Source organism: Papilio xuthus, unplaced genomic scaffold (genome assembly GCF_000836235.2).
Source record: "Papilio xuthus unplaced genomic scaffold, Pxut_1.1 DF829673.1, whole genome shotgun sequence".
NCBI classification, from domain to species: domain Eukaryota; kingdom Metazoa; phylum Arthropoda; class Insecta; order Lepidoptera; family Papilionidae; genus Papilio; species Papilio xuthus.
In genome coordinates this window covers 596,306-617,820 of record NW_013528976.1, presented here as the reverse complement: position 1 = coordinate 617,820, position 21,515 = coordinate 596,306, and the positions used below count along the sequence as shown (strand labels likewise).

Genomic DNA, 21,515 nt, shown 5'->3' with positions numbered 1-21,515 from the left:
TAATTTAAATGTTAAATGATACAATTAAAATTTTTAGTATATTCATCAATAAGAATGAGTTATTTACAAAAGAATTTCTTAATTACGTTTACACTTGAAACATGAAACTACTAAGTATATTACTAACAATTTTACTATGTTTATCAGCAATTATTGGTGATTATGTTGTGTTTAGATCAAAATACTCTGAATCACAAGTATTTCGTGCATTTTCGGACAGCAGTGTTCACGCAATTATCGGTTTAATATCGGGAATGTTATTTTTTACTTACGACATTGGTCTGACTACACAAGCAAGAATTTATAATGTAATTTTCTGTACAATACTCTCATCTTTAATAGACATTGATCATTTTATTGCTGCAAGATCTTTTAAATTAAAGGTAATTATGAATATTTACATTTTATCGCTTTTTTTCATCATCAGTCTTCTACACGTATTCATTTACAAGAGGTGTGTAAATTGGCTCTGAACTGTGGTGATGTGGCTCAACAACTATATTGGCATCTAGTATCTCCAATCCTCTACAATTATGTGAGTTTATAAACAGTGGTAGGGGCTTTAACATCTTTGCACAAATTGGACAGTTTGCCTGGTGCAATACCACAACCACACAGAAGATACGCCTCAAGTGCGAAGCTATTCCAACTACAGTCTGATGAGTGTGTGTATTGGAGACCTAATTTTAGTCCTCTTTCCCTTCCCATCCTTTTTATAAGGAAAGGATGGGTGATGGAAGTGGATTATCTTTCTGTTCATCCCCTCTGTTGATTAAAGGTTGGCAATGCACCTGCAATTTCATATGCCTATAGGCAATGGTCGCTTCATGATTTCAGTGATTTCAAGCTGATTGCTTGTTTATCTTATGATATAAAAAAGTGTCTTCACAGATAGACAACAAAGTGATCCTATAAAGGTTTCTTCCTTTCGAGGTACGGAATCCTAGAAACGATTTTTTTTTATATGTCAGTGGATTTGTATGTCAATTTAATATAGAAGATAAAACAATTTTAACTACTAAGATGTTTAAAGAGTTGATTGTATAAATAAAATGATCTCTCCTTATTTACAGGATGCTACAAATTTAAAACAACGGGGTATCTTCCATTGTACAACATTCTGGTTATTAATAACCATTTTACTAATAATTTATACTTATATTACTAAGAAATTAAACATATATATCATAACATATATGACAATAATAGCGTATACCAGTCATCATATAAGAGATGGGAATCGTCGAGGACTCTGGTTATACCCAATTGGTGAAACATCCCCTATAAATAAACATGTCTATGTACTCCTTATATGTATATTACCAAGATTATATGCATATTTATATGTTTATTTTAAACCAACATATAAAAATATTACTATACATTATGAATCATTAATTTAAAAGATATTTTCTTGAATAATTTCTTAATGTTACTTTAAAAAAAAATCTTTTTTGACCAAAAAAATATTTTCACAAAAATCTTGTGGTCTCTGTCTCCTGATATAGTAAATACTGTGTTTCAGGAGACAGCAACTTCTCTTATCTATTGCCAAAAAGACATATTAAATTGTATTTAACATTCATAAGACTTATAAACTAGGAACAGCTTAAGACACTTATGATCTGATATATAAAAAAACATAATTAGTATAGCCCATCCATCCATCCACATCACATCCATCTAAACATTCGCATTTATAATTAGTAAGTTAAATAAAAAGCAGCTCTTCAAGGCATAAATTCGAAAAAAAATGAATAAATAGTATCCTATGTCCGTCTCCTGGCTCTAAGCTACCTCCTCAACAATTTTCAGGCATATCGGTAAAGTCGTTCTTGAGTTATAAATAGTGTAACTAACACCACTTTCTTTTATATATAAAGATTTATTTAAATTTAATGAATATAACTATACTACCTGTCGCCTGCAACTCCGTCCGACTAGAGTTGGTATCCTATGTGTTCTTCCAGACTATGTTCTACATATGTGGCAAATTTCATCAAAATCCATTGAGTTGTTCTGGAGATACCTTCAAACATCCATCTAAACATTCCCATTTATAATATTAGTAAGATATAATATTAAAAATTGAGTAACACCCGCTGCAGAATCCCATGACTCAAGCAACCAGCGGTCAAGTAGAGACAGGAACCTTACTATGTATGTGATTTCTAGAGTTATTATCTTCACTTGCCTTAAAGATGTACCCGACAGTGTCTTTATCACACGATTATACGTGACTTAATTTGTTCCTAATTAATTTAAAAAGACATTTTTAAATCAAAGAATTGTTTAAACTTTACACTGGGGTGAATAGAAACAAAATTAAAAACGCTTAGTATAGTAACATTTAATAATTTTCTTTAACTAATCTCTAATTTTATCTGTATATGAAATATAAACAAGAGGCCAAAAGGCAAAGACATTTTTCTCGCTTATAGAGATTTCCCTTTAACTAGACTTTCTCGCTTATAGAGGTATCTCTCTAACCAGAGGTTCTCGCTTATAGAGGTTTCCTCGAACCAGAATTTCTCGTTTATAGGGGTTTCTCTCTATCCAGAGTTTCTCGCTTATAGAAATATCTCTCTATCCAGAGTTTCTCGCTTATAGAGATTTCTCTCTAGCTTGAGTTTCTCATTATGGATGTCCGTCGACAATGGACAATGTTGATACGAAAACCTTTTAATATTGTTTAAAAACGATTTGTTTTGTATTTATTTACCCCATTTTAAGTGTACTTTTGTTGTGTTTATTATATTTTATACTGTTATGTTTGTTATATATAAAAAGAAATAAAAATCATATTTTCGAAAATAGCGTTTATTATTTCAACTTAGAAAATCACGAAAAAAATTCTATACTACTAAAACATATTATATATATAATAAAAATAAAAAAATTCCAAATAATTTTTAATCTATCGTTTTTGAAATGTTCATAAAACTGTATACATTTAAGGGTTAATAAAAAACTTATATCGGCCACACAATACTTTCAATCCAACTTATATAACTTGAAACTTTCGTATAAACAGCTGGTTGGTCACTTTGACCACATTTCCCACCAAAAGATGTCACCCCCATGACATAATAAATACAATCGTTATCCATACTTGATACTTGTAAGGGTGATCCTGAATCGCCCTGAAAGGATTCAATAAAAACACTTAAAAACAGGGCGGGCGTTAGGTAAGGGCGCCCAGGGGGAAGACAAAAAAAGACGCCCAGGGCAAACACTAGAAAAAGGCGCCGATCTAAGAATTACTGTCTCGTAACCTTGCTAAACCTATAAAGGCATTGTAAAAAAAAAAGGGCACCAAAAAATCTTGCCCAGGGCGCTAGTAGAGATCCATAGAATGTCACCAATTATATGGCAAAGCAGATATATCCTTTGTCCCCTTCCCTGTCAGTTAACAGCAATGATTTAATCTTATCATCATCAGCGTTACGTCCCCACTGAGGGGCTCGGAGCGTACCCTAAGTTAAGAGTGACTAGGCCATAGTCAACCACGCTGACCCAGTGCGGGTTGACTACACACATATCTTTGAATTTCTTCTCAGATATGTACAGCATCACGATGTTTTCCTTCACCGTAACAACATACAATAAATATAGATATGTAAATCGGAAATGGAATTCGAACCCAGGATCTGCAGATTGCAAGTCAAGTGCTTAACCCCTGAGCCACAAACCCTCTTCTATTATATACAAAATTACCTGACACGTATCTTTTCCGCCGCGTATTTCTCCAGCGCAAATCTGCGTTTGTGAAAATCCATGCCACAATCTATTTATATTGTTTTTTAATAACATATCACACGTATCAGTGTTCAATAATGTTAGTGAAACTTTTTGGAGATCATTCGATAATTTATATTTACCTAAAAAAATATAAAAATACTAGCTGTCGCCCGCGACTCTGTCCACGTATATAGAAAAACTTTATTAGTGTAGCCTATGTGTTCTTTCAGACTATGTTTTATACGTATGACAAATTTAATTAAATCAGTGGTTCCCAAACTTATTTTGTCTACTGCCCACTTTGGGAATAAATATTTTTTTAGCGCCCCCCATATTTTCACATATTTAAAAACCACTATAACTTCATATTAAATTAATTAATTATTGTGACCTATATATGTATATTAACGGAGAATTGTAAACGAAACGTTTACTGTAACCCGCAACTTGAGACCTGCAGCCCACAAGGGGGCGTTATCGCACACTTTGGGAAAGACTGGTTTAGATGTATGTTTGTAAGAAGATATAATAGGTAGAGCATGGGAAGAACTGGGGCTACTAATAAAGTTTTTTTTTTAATTCAACAGAGTATGTACTAGTCTCTAAATACTAACGCGGATCGGTAGTTCCCCATCCCGTCGCATAGGCTATGGTATACTGTCCAAAGTCTGGTTTCTGCCATAGACAAGCAGGTCGAATAGAACTGTCAATGTCAATGTCAGCTGCCAACTCTAAAATAGCTATATCATGATATTTCATTGGTGGTTTGTATTCTGGATGTACATGAATTGTTTTTATTGGTACCTATAAGAAAAAAAATCAATTTTAAAACTATACGTAACCAGTGAGATTCGGAGCCTACCGTAAGGAAGGGGTGATTTGTCATTATATTGTTATTCATCATCATCAGCTCACATGTCCCCACTGAGGGGCTCGGAGCCTACCCTAAGTTAAGGGTGATTAGGCCATAGTCAACCACGCTGACCAAGCGCGGGTTGACTTCACACATATCTTTGACTTTCTCAGATATGTGCAGGTTGCATCAAGATGTTTTCTTTCACCGTAACGTCGGATAAATGTGCATATGTAAATCAGAAATCGAAAAATACATTGGTACATGGCGGGATTCGAACGCAGGACCTGCAGATTGCAAGTCAAGGGTTGAAACCCTTGAGCCACCGCTCTTTTTTATACAGGGTGGCCCATAAGTCCTTTGATATGAAAAAAAAATATTAAAATAAAACTAATTACATTATGAATTAAATTTTTATTTACAAAAAAAGCTTAAAAAACGGGAATTATTTTTTGAAAATAACATTTTCTAAATGTAATCCGTTGCGATCACGACACTCTTGCAAACGACGTCTAAAATTGTCGATGACTGCGCGGCACGTCACTGCTGAAATGCTTGTCATTTCTCTGCGGATGTTTTCTTTTAGGGCCTCAATTGATCGCGGGTTTGTGTCGTATACTTTAGCCTTAAGGTAGCCCCACAAAAAAAAATCCATCGGGGTCAGATCTGGACTACGTGGAGGCCAGGAAATGTCTCCTCTCTTAGAGATCACTTTGCCAGGAAAAAGTTGACGGATAACGGGCATAGCAGTGTTAGAGGTGTGATAAGTGGCCCCATCCTGTTGAAACCACGTCCTGGCATTAAAGCCTGAAAAATTTTGCAATTCTGGTATGAAAAACTCTTCGATCATAGCCACATATCGCTCCGACGTAACAGTAACTGCGCGCCCTCTGCCATCCTCAAAGAAGTAAGGCCCTAGGATACCATGGGCTGACATAGCGGCCCAAACAGTTACATTCGGACTATGTAAGGGCTTCTGATGCTTAAGTTTTGGATTGATGGGGCTCCAATAGCGGCAATTTTGTTTACTAACATTCCCGTTAAGATGGAAATGAGCCTCGTCAGAGAACATTATGTTGTTGAAGGAAGTAAACCGATTCAACATTTCATTCGCATAATTTTGTCTTTGAATACCATCAGTTTCCTTTAATTCTTGAACCAACTGAATTTTGTAAGGGTGCATATGTAAATCTTTCTTCAAAATCCGTAGTAACGATGTCCTGGATACGTTTAATGCTCTGGCGCGCCTACGAGTTGACTGTGTCGGATTTTCGCGAATAGGCTGTGTCACTGTGTCTATGTTTTGTTCCGTACGTGACGTCCTTGGGCAACCCAACCGCGGTTTATCTAACGTCGAACCGGTCTCCTCGAACTTAGCAACCCAGTTCTTAATCGTTTGAAGAGTTGGAGTGTCGTCAAAGTTGTGTAAACCTTTGTGTTCTCGAAATTTACGCCGCGCAACGGTTGCCGAATTGTCGTTTTTATAAAACTCGCGCACACAAAACGCACGGTCCGCTCCGGTAAAACGCTCCATCGCGACTAAATTCCCAGAAACCGAAGTTACTTCCCCCGCTTCCCCTGCACCGCTCACGCGCGCCCTGTTCGTTTTATTCAAATTTTACTTTTCAAAGGACTTATGGGCCACCCTGTATATTGTTATTAAATTTTGCAAATTAAAGACCCACATCCTGCTTACTAATGGAGTTGAAATTTATCACACGTGTAAATCACATGCAATATTATGACACAGTGCTAAGCAGATGATGTGTGTGATGTGCCTCGGTATGCGTGACATCGCTGACAAGATGCAGGAGAGTAGGCTGCGATGGTATGGTCATGTAAGGAGGAGGCCGCCAGACTACGTCGGTAACTTAGCGCTACAACTTTCCCTTCCTGGTCACATCCAGAGGCAGACCCAAAACGAGATGGAAAGATGTAGTAATAAAAGACATGAGTGAGTGCCAAGTCTCAGAAGATGTCATGGACAGAGCGAAGTGGAAGAGACGGATTGGGAAAGCTGACCACAACACCTTGTGGGATACAAGCTTGGGAGAGAGAGAGAGTGATGAAGCTAGAAGTTGGACATAGGAACTTCGCAATAAAACGACAGCACCAAGTTTGGGTTCATTAACGAGATTTTTTTTTTATATTTAGTACTTCTAATTAACGAGAACATAAAAGCTTGCTTTAAAAATGTATACATTTATTTTTGAATTAGATTCGTGTTAGTGCTTAGTTAAGTTACTAAGTAACAATTTGAAGGAAGAATTACTCAATAGACAGTGCTGATGTTTGGAAGAAGTATGAAAAAGTACAGTCTCAAATTGAAATTACATTATACAGCGTGTCCCAAAATTCAACGAAAAAACGGAAATTGTGTATAGCCAGCTCGATAACTACATAAATATAAAATACAAAGAGATGTCCTTACCCTGTCTTACCCTGCATTATCAAAAGTAATAAATGTATGTCTATCTCGCTCGTACCTCAAAATCTATGAATAACGGTTTTTTTTACTTTTTTGAACACTAAACTGATATATAAACACGGCTTAACACTCACGTATATACGTCCCATCGTATCAGGATGAGTGCTACTGGTACCAGTACCACTCACCACTCAGTTACACCGACAGTAAACTAGTCGGTACCGCTACTGCACGTATATACGTGAGTGTTTAGCCGTGTTTATATATCAGTTTAGTATAATGTCTCATGAAAGTTTGAATAATTTTTTGAACACTTAATAAAATTTAAAATATTCAATTTTAGTTCTTAATTTTTTTTAAGAGAGAATTATCGCATGTTTTATCATAATGTTGTAGCATTTTAGTATCTTGATGAGTTGCGCGTACTTTTTTAATTTAGTGCCATGGTACTCTTCATACATTTTTTTTACGAAATTTCAAGAAAACAGTTAAAGTTAATTATTTTTGTGCATAAATTACGAATGTCTTGGTCTATTTTTTTACTTCAATTAATAGATATGTTACTTAGGTAGCTAATACAAAAAAAAATTGCTGGTATATCTTCATATTTGTAGCCACAGTGTCTAATCGTATGGCGGACGTTATCAAATTATAAGAAAATTACAAAAGTTAATGTAACTTTTAAACAAAAAGAGATGGAGAATTTTTTTTAGTATTTTTCCCGGTGTAGTTATCTAGCTGGCTATACATAATTTCTGTTTTATCGTTGAATTTTGGGACATCCTGTATATATAAGGTAGAAAACAAGCAAGCGGTCACGAGGATTCAAATACCGTAATAAATAAACCACTTACATCTATGGGGGTTGCGCCATCTTCCACTGAGGTGTTCAAATTAAGATCCCCCAATCTGACTATAGCCGGTGTTGGATCTTTAGCCCGAGGGTTTCTGGAGCAATGTGCCGCTGTCAAAACATGCCTCGTACTAATAAGTGAACCACCACAACTGAATATGTATTGACCGTCTGTGTTCACCCAACCAACTGCAGCCTGGAAAAAAAGCCCCAAAGAACCCATTGGACCCACTGGAGTCCAAAATCTTACTAATAAATGCGAATGTTTGGATGTATGTTTGTGTGAAGATATCTGAGGAACGGCTGTACGGATCTAGATAAAATTTGACATAGATTTAGACCACAGTCTGGAAGAACACATAGGATACTTATTAAGTTTTAATTCAACGCGGACAAAGTCACAGTCAACAGCTAGTATAATAATAAAGTATTAACTAATTTGAATCTAACTTCAATATTTCATCATCATCAGCTCACTATATGTCCCCACCGAGGGGCTCAGAGCCTACCCTAAGTTAAGGGTGACTGGGCCATAGTTAGGGTGAGATAGAGAGGGTACGCTGACCAAGTGAGGGTTGACTTCACACATATCTTTGACTTTCTCAGATATGTGCAGCATCACGATGTTTTGTAAATGTAATACATTGGTAGATGGCGGGATTCGAACCCAGGACCTGCAGATTGCAAATCAAGTGCTTAAACCCCTGAGCCACCGACGCTCAATATTTACTCCAATAAATAAAAAAGGGCGCTGCAAAAGATAGCAAAGCGTAAACACTTACCATATGTGGAAATTCTCCTAGATTCGCCTTCTCTCCACCAACCACCAGTTCGATGTACGTATGATAACAATTTGGAGTTGACACCGACTTTGGTGACTCGTCTGGCACCAGAGGGGAGTAGACAACATTCTGTGTCACAATGCGACTGTATTCTTCGCATTCTGAGAAATAAAAAGTAAATCCTAAAGATGTCCGTGCAAAACTTCCCATTGACAAGGCTTGAGACTGCCCTAAGTAAGTCTAGGCCTCAGTCAACACGCTCCCATTGCCCTAAGTAAGACTAGGCCTCATTCAACACGCACCTTAAGCTCTCACCGACATTCCTTACTACTTACTCTTTCGTCTTATTACACTCACGTGGCTTTGACACACTAGTTTTATAAAATTGAAAATTCTACCTTGATTTTTACAAACAACAGCCTGTCTTTCGCCAACCCTACCGTAATGCCACCTTAAATCAGGGCCTGACTTAGGTTAGGGCGTGGGGCGATCGCCCAGGGCGCTAGACTGTAAGGGACGCTACAGCTTTGTGAATTAGTCTTATATAACCTTGTTAAACCCCCTCAAAAGCATAGCAAACAAATGTGGGCGCCGTAAAAATATCGCTCACGGCGCTAGACCTAAAACTGTTACTGTCTTTAATATTTCTATCGACGACTATAAAAAAAGATAAGGAAATAATAACTCACTTCTTTCACTGACTCTTCTATTATCAGTAAAATCTTTGCCGCTTCTAGAAAAAAAAAAATTTTTTGAGGAGATGTGACTACTGTTGGAATCTGCAGTAAGTAGGTTGAAGGTTGTCCGAAGGTCCTTTTCTACCTTCAATAGAGGGGACTTATAAAAACTGTCTTGGTTCTTGTACCAACCAATATCTAAACAATGAGCTAACAAGATGGGTACGTTCTAAGGAGGATCATGATGGTTGGTGGATGAAATGTCCTCACCACACTAGCCTGATCAAAACTACAAAATTAATATCTATATTTACGTTATAATGCGGAAGAGTTTGTTTGTTTAAAAGCGCTAATCTCAGGAACTACTGGTCCGATTTGAGAAATATGTCCGTTTATAGAGGAAGGCTTTAGGTTATATAACATTACGCTGCGACAAATAGGAGAGAAGCGTCTGTGAGAAATGTTACAAAAACGCGGGAAATTATTCACATTTGAGGACTTTCGTTGCGTGCGCTGCATAAACGGTTTAATTTACTCAAAAATATATATAAAAGAATTATTTCTTTTTAATAATAATAGAACATAATCTGAAAGAACACATAAGCTACTTTTTATTTTTTTTTATTCCGCGCGGACGGAGTTGCGGTCGACAGCTAGTTATAGATAAATGTCTTAGTAAACTAGTGGAAGGTAGACTAAGGAAAGAGGACTAAAATTTGTTATCAAACAAAATCTTTGACTCCGTATTACTCACCTAAGGGCGACAGGTTCAGCCGCTTGTAAAATACTACTGCCATCTCTGCAGCAGACCAGGACATTACTGAACGAATGTTCACAGAATGTAGGTTTGATACCGTTCATACTGGAAGTAAAAGCATTAATTTAGTATGTCGGTGGCTGAGGGGCTAAGCGCCTGACTTATAAGCAGCAAGTCCTGGGTTCTAATCATGACATGTAATATTAGGAAGAAAATCAGAAAATGTGGCAATGTATTAACTCAACACTAGCCTTACTAAAATATCGACATTTATGTCCCCTCACTACATCTGACACTTGACTTTGTAACGAAAGCGCGTCATTCACGCCAAAGGATTTTAATTAATAATGTCTAAAAGTACCAACGTATTTTTCGATTTACATATATATTAATCCGACGTTCTCACAGTGAAGGAAAACATCGTGATGCTGCACATATCTGCGACGAAATTCAGGTCAGCTTGGTTGATTGCCTAGTCACCCTTAACTTCGGGCAGGCTCCGAGCCCCACGGTGGGGACCTATAGTGAGTTGATGGAAAAAGTTGATGGGATGGAATCAGCTCTGAAGTGGTTCCAAAGTTCAGATCAGATAATCTTGAATCGTTGAGTCGCGGTTCAACAATTAAATTTACAGCGTATTGAGTCGCGAGAAGTTCCTGCTGCCTTACAGTTCATACCGAAACGTAAATCACAACTCTGTGTAGGTACAAATTAAGTTAACCGGTTAACTGATCCGCTTCACATGTGAACTGTAAGTCGATCTGTAGATCAATTTAAGTTTAGTTACTTACAGATAGTCTTTATTTGCAGCATTACATTGATCTGGTGGCGTACATTTTCCAAGTATTTTCGTATGCTCCACAACGCAGTCATCGCCTTCTATTGGAACAAACAAATACGTCGTCGACTTCTGATTTCCACTAAGATTCCTTGATATATAACATCGCGACTAACTTCCCAGTGGAAATAAGCACTAATAACATAAACTTACAATATATATTTAATTACCTTTTGCTTCTATAAGGACGTCGTCAAAAAATAACAAGAGAAGTAATATGTTTATATACATCTCTGAAATCAATATTTTGTAATATTATGAATTATCTGCAATAAAAAAACATAATGAAACTAACATAATCTATTTTATATATAGTTTTCTCATAAACAAAATTATTTATTTCAAAGACATCTAGAGAAATGCGAACAAAAAAACGGAACAAAATTTTAAACATCACTAGCCTTCTAATCAAAAATTAGTAATTATACTCACGTATTAAACTTTAAAATGAAAAGTAAATCAAACTAAAGGATAAACTAAACAAATTACGTTTACAAACTAAAATTAAATAAGTCACATATCACATACAGGCCCGGTTTTAACATTTCCAGCGCCCTTGTCAAGATTTTTGCGGGATTTCAATGTCGGGGGAAATCTTCCAAACAGAGTTTTCGCCATACACGACCCTTCAAATTTAGCCCTACTCTAACGTCGTTACTAGCCACATACAAAAAAATGGACAATATTATTTATCTCGCAATATTAACAAAACAACTGAAAGAAGTTATCAAAATGGCCGCTTTGCATGTTTGAAATTTGACGTATTTATTTATTTCTACATTGGATTTAAAAGATGGTTAATTCGGGACAACATATAAAGCAAGTTTATAATTAGATTTATGTATTTATACATAATCCTATTAACATAATAATACCAAGGGCATTTATTGCAAAAAACAAAACCGGTCTTTGATATTACGTATACTAGACAATCCTATGATGTTAGATGGAAATTATTTTAATAGTGTTCGCGTATTGATCTTATCGTCAAAATAAACTTCAGATTACGATTAATAATTGCTCATAACTTTTTATATTTATGTATGGGCAAAATTAACAAATGATATGAAGTTTGATTACGAAAACCTTTTAAGTTAACCATTTTTTCATTTAAAAAGATTTATTATTATGGTTCTGAAAGAGAAGTGGCATTTTTATAACCCGAATGCATCGAATTAGCCAAACGACTGCTCATGACATTCCGTAATTCCAAATACGTTGCCTACCTTTAATCGTTTTAAGGGACACCGAATAAGCATAATTTCGCCATTATTTCCGTAGTAGAAAAGGATGGGAGTGGAATGTGGACTAATATCCTCCAGAACGCACTCATCAGACTACGAAGAATTACTTCCACTTGACTGTCTTCTGTATGGTCGTGGTATTACGAGAAAGCCGGCCCATTCTTGCACCCAAATAACAGTTGTGGAATCTACTTCTATTATAAAATACACTGTTATCTTTTCCACTAGAAAAATATTAAAGTTTTTAAGATACTTTACCTTATATGTTAAAACAGGATGTTCACAAAATAATAATAGCACGTCTACTTGGCAACCGGTCCTCTGCATTACTGAGACGTTTATAAATAATGTTACGATGCATTTTTTTAATAGTAATGGTCAGATTGCTCAAATTTTTTTTTTTCGTTTTTCAATAAAAAGCTAAAACATTTTTTTTCGCGTGAACGGAGCCGCGGGCGACAGCTAGCCGGCACAATCCTGTATTTTATAACTAGCTGTAACCCGCGACTCCGTCTGCGCGGAATTAAATACAAACCTAATTAGTAGTCTAAGTGTTCTTTCAGACTATGTTCTACATCTATGACAAATTTCTAATAATTTTAATCTTCTAACAGCTATACATTCAAACATTCGCATTTATAATATAAGTAAGACTAAACCACTTTTTCTTTCATTTATCACTTGAACATGTTTACCCCGTAATGCCAATTCACCCCATTTTACGCTACTGGTTTCAACCCCTTGCTAATAACTTAGCTTCGTCAACTTGTGAACCCCTAATTATATTTTGCTGCATCTTATGACTCCGCCGGTAATGGCCCATGGACCTTTGAGACTCCTGAATCACTTTGCAAATGATGTTTTTATACATTTGTGATAAAAACACTTGTTATCGACTAGTAGCGATTCGCTTCGTATAAATATTTAGTTTCTTTTAAATAAAAAGCAAACAACAATTTCTTATATAATTTATTGCTGGCTGATATCTTTCTTCCTGACGTGAGGCAACTTGAGGTGTACAGTTCGTACATGTAACTTGAGCGAGTTGGATTGACTAAAGCATTTTGTACACTGCGTACACGCATACGGCCTCGCACCTGAATGGACCTGAGAAATCAAGACATAACAATATTTAATTAAAAAACCACTCCTAAGACACTACGGGGCGTGAGCGCGTGATGTACAAAACGCGCGGTGTACGAAGCGCGCGGTGTACAAAGCGCGCGGTGTACAAAGCGCGCGGTGTACAAAGCGCGCGATGTACAAAGCGCGCGATGTACAAAGCGCGCGGTGTACGAAGCGCGCGGTGAACAAAGCGCGCGGTGTACAAAGCGCGCGGTGTACAAAGCGCGCGGTGAACAACGCACGCGGTGTCAACTTACTCTGTAATGCCTATTGAGCGCTGGTTTCTGCGTGAAGCGCTTATCACACGTGTGGCAGGCGTATGGGCGGTCGCCGGAGTGCGTACGCGCGTGTACACGCAGTCGAGCGCGATGTGCGAAGCGCGCAGGGCACAGCGCGCACGCGTACGGCCTCTCGCCTGTGTGCACGCGCTGATGGTAACGCAGGCCGGCTGCTGACTGACATACACCATGTTAAATGAAGCTGGATTTGTAATAACTCCAAGCAGATAAGTGTTAAGAGACAACGCAAGACACCGACAATGTAACTATACAATTTGATTTTTAGGGTTCCGTACCTCATAGGAAAAATACGGAACCTTGTTAGGATCACTTTGTTGTCTGTCTGTAAAGACCCTTTTTTTGTTTGGTATATTATTTAAGATTATATAAAGTATTTTATTAAGAATATATTATAATTTTTAGCATATATGCATGAGTTTGTATGTAAATTATTTTGTAACATCCTGTATAGTAAACGAGTGAACAGATTTTGACAAGTTAGGTGTCATTCGATTCGTATTCTTACAAAGAGTGTCATGGATACAGTAAGTTCGTTTTTTTTTGGTATTTTTGTTAATAAATAGTGTTTTTATTTTATGCTTACGGTACATTTCTTTCCGCACATCTCGCAGACGACATTCTTATCGTATTTGAGACCGAGATGGACACGTCTCACGTGCGCTTGTAGTCGGGAACGCGATGTGAACTGACTCTCACACTGACAAACATATATGTTCTTACTAATATTATAAACGCGAAAGTTTAAATTGCTATTTAAAAATGGCAGGCGTTTGGGGCGAATATATTTTTTAATAGTTTTTTTAGTTTTAGCATTAGTTTTTAGTGATAAAAATTCAGATTATTAATAAATAGCAACTAGCTGTCGCCCGCGACTCCGTCCACGAGGAATAAAAAAACATAATTAGTAATCTTGTTCTTCCAGACTATGTTCTACATCTATGACAAATTTTATTAAGATCTATAAAGTCGTTCTGGAGATACATACAAACAAACATACATCTAAACATTCACATTTATAATATTAGTAAGATAGTAAGATTTTACAAATATCAATTGCTATTTAAAAATAGCAGGCGTTTGGCTCTAACGTATATTTTTTTTAACTATTAGTAATAATTAATAAATTAATTCATTCATCATCAGCTCACTATAGTCCCCACTGAGGGGCTCTGAGCCTACCCTAAGGGTGACTAAACCATAGTCAAGTTTCAAATAAATTAATATATATACATAATTCATAACAATACCTGTGTACATGTGAGTGCTGGTGTCGCGGGTGCTTCAGCTGCAACTTGGGGGCGAAGCTCCTTCATGTGACTACGCATATGTAACCCGCGATTCTCCAAAGTCAGTAATACCCCGCAAATATCACAAGAACTGGAATTATAATAATTCAAATAATCTTACTAATATTATAAATGTGAATGTTTAGATGTTTGTTAGAAGATATCTCCGGAACAGCTCAACGGATTTTGATGAAATTTGTCATACATATAGAACATAGTCTGGAAGAACACATAGACTATTAAGTTCTTTTTATTTCCACGCGGACGGAGTCACGGTCGACAGCTAGTGTTGAATTTAAAAAAAAATTTAGTAGTCTACGTGTTCTTCCAGACTATGTTCTATATGTATGACAAATTTAATCGAGATCCGTTCATCCACATCACATCCATCTAAACATTCGCATTTATAATATTAGTAAGTTAAATAAAAAGCAGCTCTTCAAGGCATCAATTCGAAAATAAACTGAATAAATAGTATCCTATGTCCGTCTCCTGGCTCTAAGCTACCTCCTCACAAAATTTCAGGCATATCGGTAAAGTCGTTCTTGAGTTATAAATAGTGTAACTAACACCACTTTCTTTTATATATATATAGATTATTATAAAGCTGAATATTGAATAAGTGATAATGGAATGAAAGCTTGGTTGTAGCGGATGATTGTAATGCAAATGATTATGAAAGCAAATATGAATTGATATGGCTGTCGTCGGGCGGAATGTCGTGGCGCAACTGGTAGATGCAGAGAAGAAGGGCGCGCGGGGCGGCGGATGGGGTCGGTAAGGTTGTCCCCCGCACTGCTGCCCCGCCGTCGGTGCAGTAGTACCAAACAATAAGTAAGGTTTGTTTTTTATAATTTTTCTTATATTTAACCTGCTATCATTTCTCATATGTTTGTATGATGTCAAGACATGTTTCTTCCATGCATTCACATTCAAAAATTGTATGTTGCAATCTGAACAGTATCTGTCCAACGCAGCTTCTTCTGTGTTATCTTTCTCCTGAAATAAATAGAATATCTCTTAATAAACTTAACACAAAAGTTATATCTTACTAATATTATAAATGCGAATGTTTAGATGTATGTTAGAAGATATCTCCAGAACAACTCAACGGATGTTGATGAAATTTGACATACATATAGAACATAGTCTGGAAGAACATATAGCCTAATTAACTTATTTTAATTCCGCGCAGACGGAGACGGGGGCGACAGCTAGTTTTTTAATATTTTTTTTGTATTTTAACGAAAAAACTGCAAAATATATATATGTTAGTTATACGAGCTTAATTTTTCAAATCAGATTTTTGTTATTACAGGATGTTTTTTTTTTTAATTTTACTATTATAATATTATAAATACTAAAATCTGAAGGAAAACATAGGCTACTAATATATTTTTTTTAATTTCATGCGAACGGAATCAGGGCGACATCTAGCAACCTATAATTTGAAGTTTTTTTTTATTTTTTATAATAAAAAAATTTTTTTTTTTTATAATTAAATAAAAAGAACATATAACTAACCTCTTGTCGTCTATGTGTTTTACTGATATGCATCAACAGTCCGTGTCTACCAACAAAACTGTCGCCGCATTTCACGCAGACATGCTCCGAATGTTTTTTACGCATATGCGTTAAAAATGATGTCGGTTTTCTGCAAAAAAAAAAACAAAAAAAATAATAGTATCGCTTTTTTAAGAAAAAGGGTCTTGTCAGGCAGACGGACGGACAACAAAGTGATCCTATAAGAGTTCCGTTTTTTTTCCTATGAGGTACAAACGCTAAAAAAATAAAAAAAACGACAAATTGTACTCCTATGACACTCTTTGTAAGAATACGAATCGAATGACACCTCACTCGTCAAAATCTGTTCACTCCTTTACGATACAGGATGTTACAAATTAACATACATACATGTGTAGAAAAACATCACCCTTTGAGTCTACAAAAAAAAATAACACTATCAAGTTCACAATTACGTATTTCAATTACATCTTTAACTACTCTATTAGAGGGTAAACTCTTTATAACGACAAAATTGCTTAACTTTGATTTAAATTGTTTTTCATATATTACAACACCCTATATAACGTCATATTCATTATAACGTCGCAAAATTCTAAGTCTTTTGAGCGACGTTATATACAGTTTACTTTGTATTCAAATAATCTTACTAATATTATAAATGCGAATGTTTAGATGTATGTTAGAAGATATCTCCAGAACAACTCAACAGATCTTGATGTAATTTGTCATACATATAGAACATAGTCTGGAACACATAGACTACTTATTTAGTTTTTTTTAAAGTTAGTAATAAAAAAAAACTCACTGAAACTTCTGTCCACATATCCTACAAGGATATGTATATCCATTATGCCATTTCTCATGATCCTTAGCTTGGTGTCTGCAAAGAGTACTAGAATTAAAAACTATAACATGGCCGTATACAACAGCTACCTTCCAGTCAAAGTCCTGACAAAATCTGTCCACACGTTCCGGAGACTCATCATCTCGCAGCAGCACCAGATTCAACCTCAAATGTGAAGCAATTTCAACTACAGTCTGAGTGTTCCGGAGGCCTAACTTAGTTCTCTTTCCCTTATTACCCTTTTTCTTGTAAGGAAAGGATGGGAAGTGGAAGTGGACTTTCCGGATGAGAGGATGCATGAAAAGAGAAAATATTTTCTTTCTGTGCATCCTCTCCTCCGTCGATTAAAGGCAACGCATATGCAGTTGCGTATGTCTATGGGCTAGTCACTTCGCTATTTCAGCGATTTCAGGTGACCGCTCGCTCGTTTGCCATCTTATAATATATATATTTTTAAGTAAAAGATGGGAAATGGATTTTCCAGATGATGCATGGGAAGGGAAAATATTCTCTTTCTGTGCATCCTCCATTGATAAGATGACCGCTCATTTACCATCTTAATCTTATATATAAAATTCTCGTGTCACAATTTTTGTTCCCATACTCCTCCGAAACGGCTTGACCGATTCTCATGAAATTTTGTGAACATATTGAGTAGCTCTGACAATCGGCCAACATCTATTTTTAAGCGCGGACGGAGTCGAGGGCGACAGCTAGTAATATAAAAAAATCCTAATAAGGGTAAGGTACACTTTCAAGGTAGACAATGATCTACCCTGTTCTAGCTGGACATTACCTTGTATGTGACCGATGAGGGCATTTTGTGCAGGAATATCTCCGGGCATGTGCTGACATCACATGGGCACGTAATTGTCTAGTACTTGTATATCTAAGTTGACATATCGTACATTCATATGGACCGCTACTCTGAAAATATAACAGTGGTAGAGCTCGCTTAAACATCTTCACAGGAATTGTCCTCGCTCAGTGAAATACCACGACCATACAGAAGGCGTCAAGTGCGAAGCTATTCCAACTACAGTCTGATGAGTGTGCGTGTCGGAGGCCTAATTTACTCCTCTTTCCTTTCCCATCCTTTTTTTTAAGGGATGGGAAGTGGAAGAGGATGAGAGGATGCATGGAAAGGGAAAATATTTTCTTTCTCTCTCTCTCTTCTATCTCGGAATCGGCTCCAACGATTTTCATAAAATTTAGTATATAGAGGTAAATCGATCTAGCTAGGAATCAGTTTTAGAAAATTAACAAAACGATACAAATAAATTAAAGAAAAATAACAAAAAGAACTGAAAAATATGACTCTTCCTGACATCTATTGGCGAATAATAATACTATTTTTGTGAGCAACTAATTACTTTAAGGACACAACAACAGATGGCGTTGTTAAATATCGAAAAATATTATTCATGTTTCATCATTTTATTAGTAATTCGTACTTAAATGTAATTTCCAAAAAAACACAATTCAAGAAAAAAATATCAAGCAAAGCTCATCTAGATTTTATATATAATAATGCTATATGTAATATAATTCTTATGTACTCACTTTATCATGTTTTCCCATATGATTACTAAAAGCGTGCGGATCAACAAAACCTTTGTAACATTTCTCACATTTGTATGGAGAATTTATATAATTATCTGAACAAGAGCGCTCTTTTAATTCCATTCTTTGTTCCTCTTCGGTTAATTCTATTTCTTTTGCATCCACTTTGTAATCTTAGCACAAATAAAATATACAATTTAAAAAAAAACTTTGCAAAGACACGAGAGCATAAAAAAAAATAACTTCGTCCGCGTGGATATATAAAAAACTTAATTAGTGTAGCCCATCCACCAATCCACATCATATCCATCTAAACATTCGCATTTTATAATATTAGTAAGTTAAATAAAAAGCAGCTCTTCAAGGCATAAATTTGAAAATAAAATGAATAAATAGTATCCTATGTCCGTCTCCTGGCTCTAAGCTACCTCCTCACCAATTTTCAGGTATATCGGTAAAGCCGTTCTTGAGTTATAAATAGTGTAACTAACACAACTTTCTTTTATATATATAGACGTGAATGTTTAGATGGATGGATGGATATTTGATTGAAGGTAACTCCAGAACGTCTAGATTGATCTTAATAAAATTTGTCAAGTCGTGGACGACAGCTATTTAATAAACAATTGTTAATTACCTTTATCATCTTTATTTCTCCGTTTAATTGTTTTTGTATTCTTCGTCTTTTTTGAACCTATAGCTATCAGAGGTAAGTCATCTTCTGAATCCGTTACTCTGTCTTGGAATGTATCAAAATTCAGTCCCGGAGTGATAGCAGAGTCTAAAAAAAAGCCATAAAATAGTAGACTGGGTAATAGCTTGTTTTAGCATTACTGATCACCATCATCAGCTCACTATATGTCCCCACTTAGGGGTTCGGAGCCTACCCTAAGTTAAGTATGATTAGGCCATAGTCAACCATGCTGGCCAAGTGCGGGTTGACTTCACACATATCTTTGAATTTATTTTCAGATATGTGCAGCATCACAATGTTTTCCTTCACAGTAGATAGCTTTTGCTTTGTTCTTTATTAATTTACAGTAATTTCTATATTATTTTTTCCAATCTTCACCATCGCAACAAAGCTCTACCATCAGTATCAAAAATTTGTAGGAAAAGCGATGCCCTCATTGCCTATAGCAAGACATAATTAGATTCTCTGCCGCAAATGGCGCGTTTTCGTTACCAAGTCAAGTTGTCAGATGTAATGAGGGGACATAAACGTTGATATTTTACTAAAAGTATTGTTGCGCAGATGCATCAGCATAGCGTCTGATTTTCTTCCTAATAACTGTAATTGCAGATGGGCTGCCTAACTAAAATAAACAGAGAGTAGAGGGACAGACAGAGAATATTTGCCTTTCTTATGCATCCCTTTTTCCTTCAAATTCACATACCCTTTCCATAATTTCCTTATAAAAGCTTTGGAAACTATTACAAAGAAAAATATATTTGTAGTTTTATAGTTACCTTCATTATTCATTGCATCCTCTTCAATTCCATTTTCCGGTTCATTTTTAACTAGATTTGGTATTAAGTTAATATTTGATTTAGAATCTATCTCCTCATTTACCTGTTCTAAATCTAAATGATAAATAGGTGTAATTTGAAATTCATCTAGATTTTTCTGTGTTTCAATCAACTGGATAAACTGGAAAATATATTTTTAAATGTTACTTTTATCACATATTCTTCTTTAGGTATCTCTCTGTCGAGCAAAAGTCAGGGTTAAACATTTGAGTTGCACTTGTCCATTCTCTGACGTTGCACAAATATGATTTCTTCCGACATTATTAAAACTAATTTGAAACAGTGTATAAAAACTTGTAGCTGATAATAAATTAACTATATGCAACTGTAGTTATTTATAAATAAATTTAATTAAAATTTTAATATTTAGATTTTTAAAGTCATGCTTTTTACAATCACAATATTCAAACGAATAAATGGAGAGAAAAGCTCAAAAAGCCAAATTATATAAAGAATTTTTTTTCTTTAGAACTTTGCTGGAAAAATATTAGTCTTGGTAGTTATCAAAATTAAATATTTTAACAAATATATTTAGTAAATATAGTACTTACCTCATTTCCTTCATCATTTATCTTTTCTAATATTTCATGAGACTTAATCGCTTGCTGTTGTAGTTTTGTACATCTTTTCAACCTCGCGTAACAAATGAAACAAGTTAATACCGGCTTATCAACAGAATAAATCTGAAAATAATTACTTAAATGAAATAAAATAGTTGGTACGAAAATTAAACCGATGTTCCTTTATTTAAATTTATATATTAAAACGTAATTCATGTACTTACATATCTATTTGTTAGTGTTTCGTATAATTTTTCTAAATTATTCTTAAGTGTAAACATAGGGACGTTTTTATTCAAACATATTCGACAGGTTTCGGTAGTCAACATTTTAAAATATCAAATTAATATTTAAATACTTAACACTACTTAAAAACAAATTAATTGTAATAGAAATAATTAGAATTTTTATAGAAATAATTGCTTAAAACTTAAAAATATCCATTTTGTTATGATTTTTTAACCGGCACGAAGACGCGGTTGCCAAAGAGCAATTGAATTTTTGATGGCTTATGATCGGTCTGCAAAAATATGTGAAATGCAACAAAAAGTAATTCCAAACAAGGACGAGCTCATGTTCAAAAAGTCTAATCCATCCACTGCAAGAAA

At 35.4% G+C, this 21,515-nt stretch overlaps 3 protein-coding genes across 6 annotated transcripts; 1 reads left to right on the top strand and 2 right to left on the bottom strand.

Moving 5' to 3' along the window:
* The first annotated feature begins 26 nt into the window (after positions 1–26).
* Positions 27–1,568, top strand: LOC106114042 (transmembrane protein C5orf28 homolog). Its single transcript, XM_013307121.1, has 3 exons — positions 27–383; positions 1,074–1,357; positions 1,526–1,568. Exons 1-3 carry the CDS (start codon positions 102–104, stop codon positions 1,566–1,568), a joined length of 609 nt encoding a protein of 202 aa, XP_013162575.1. The 5' UTR covers positions 27–101.
* A 1,284-nt stretch (positions 1,569–2,852) lies between these two features.
* LOC106114539 (venom protease-like) lies at positions 2,853–12,496 on the bottom strand. 3 transcript variants are annotated; one of them, XM_013307799.1, is made up of 10 exons: positions 12,432–12,492; positions 11,100–11,195; positions 10,883–10,970; positions 10,089–10,196; positions 9,347–9,390; positions 8,658–8,818; positions 7,877–8,071; positions 4,356–4,545; positions 3,718–3,881; positions 2,854–3,143 (listed from the first exon to the last, which is right to left on the bottom strand). In XM_013307799.1, exons 2-10 carry the CDS (start codon positions 11,158–11,160, stop codon positions 2,973–2,975), a joined length of 1,182 nt encoding a protein of 393 aa, XP_013163253.1. In that variant the 5' UTR covers positions 11,161–11,195; positions 12,432–12,492; the 3' UTR covers positions 2,854–2,972. The 3 variants fall into 3 exon arrangements, with proteins under 3 accessions (XP_013163263.1, XP_013163253.1, XP_013163261.1); XM_013307807.1 differs by lacking the exon at positions 12,432–12,492 and adding an exon at positions 11,458–11,940; XM_013307809.1 differs by lacking the exon at positions 11,100–11,195 and having other exon boundaries at positions 2,853–3,143; positions 12,432–12,496.
* Positions 12,497–13,127: 631 nt separating this feature from the next.
* On the bottom strand, positions 13,128–21,257 carry LOC106114088 (oocyte zinc finger protein XlCOF6). Of its 2 annotated transcripts, none has more exons than XM_013307176.1 (13): positions 21,132–21,257; positions 20,899–21,030; positions 20,288–20,468; positions 19,455–19,598; positions 18,818–18,990; positions 18,051–18,181; positions 17,216–17,290; positions 16,408–16,537; positions 15,755–15,882; positions 14,845–14,974; positions 14,181–14,294; positions 13,556–13,753; positions 13,128–13,280 (listed from the first exon to the last, which is right to left on the bottom strand). In XM_013307176.1, exons 1-13 carry the CDS (start codon positions 21,234–21,236, stop codon positions 13,143–13,145), a joined length of 1,779 nt encoding a protein of 592 aa, XP_013162630.1. In that variant the 5' UTR covers positions 21,237–21,257; the 3' UTR covers positions 13,128–13,142. The 2 variants fall into 2 exon arrangements, with proteins under 2 accessions (XP_013162630.1, XP_013162638.1); XM_013307184.1 differs by having other exon boundaries at positions 13,192–13,280; positions 14,186–14,294.
* Positions 21,258–21,515: the final 258 nt, after the last annotated feature.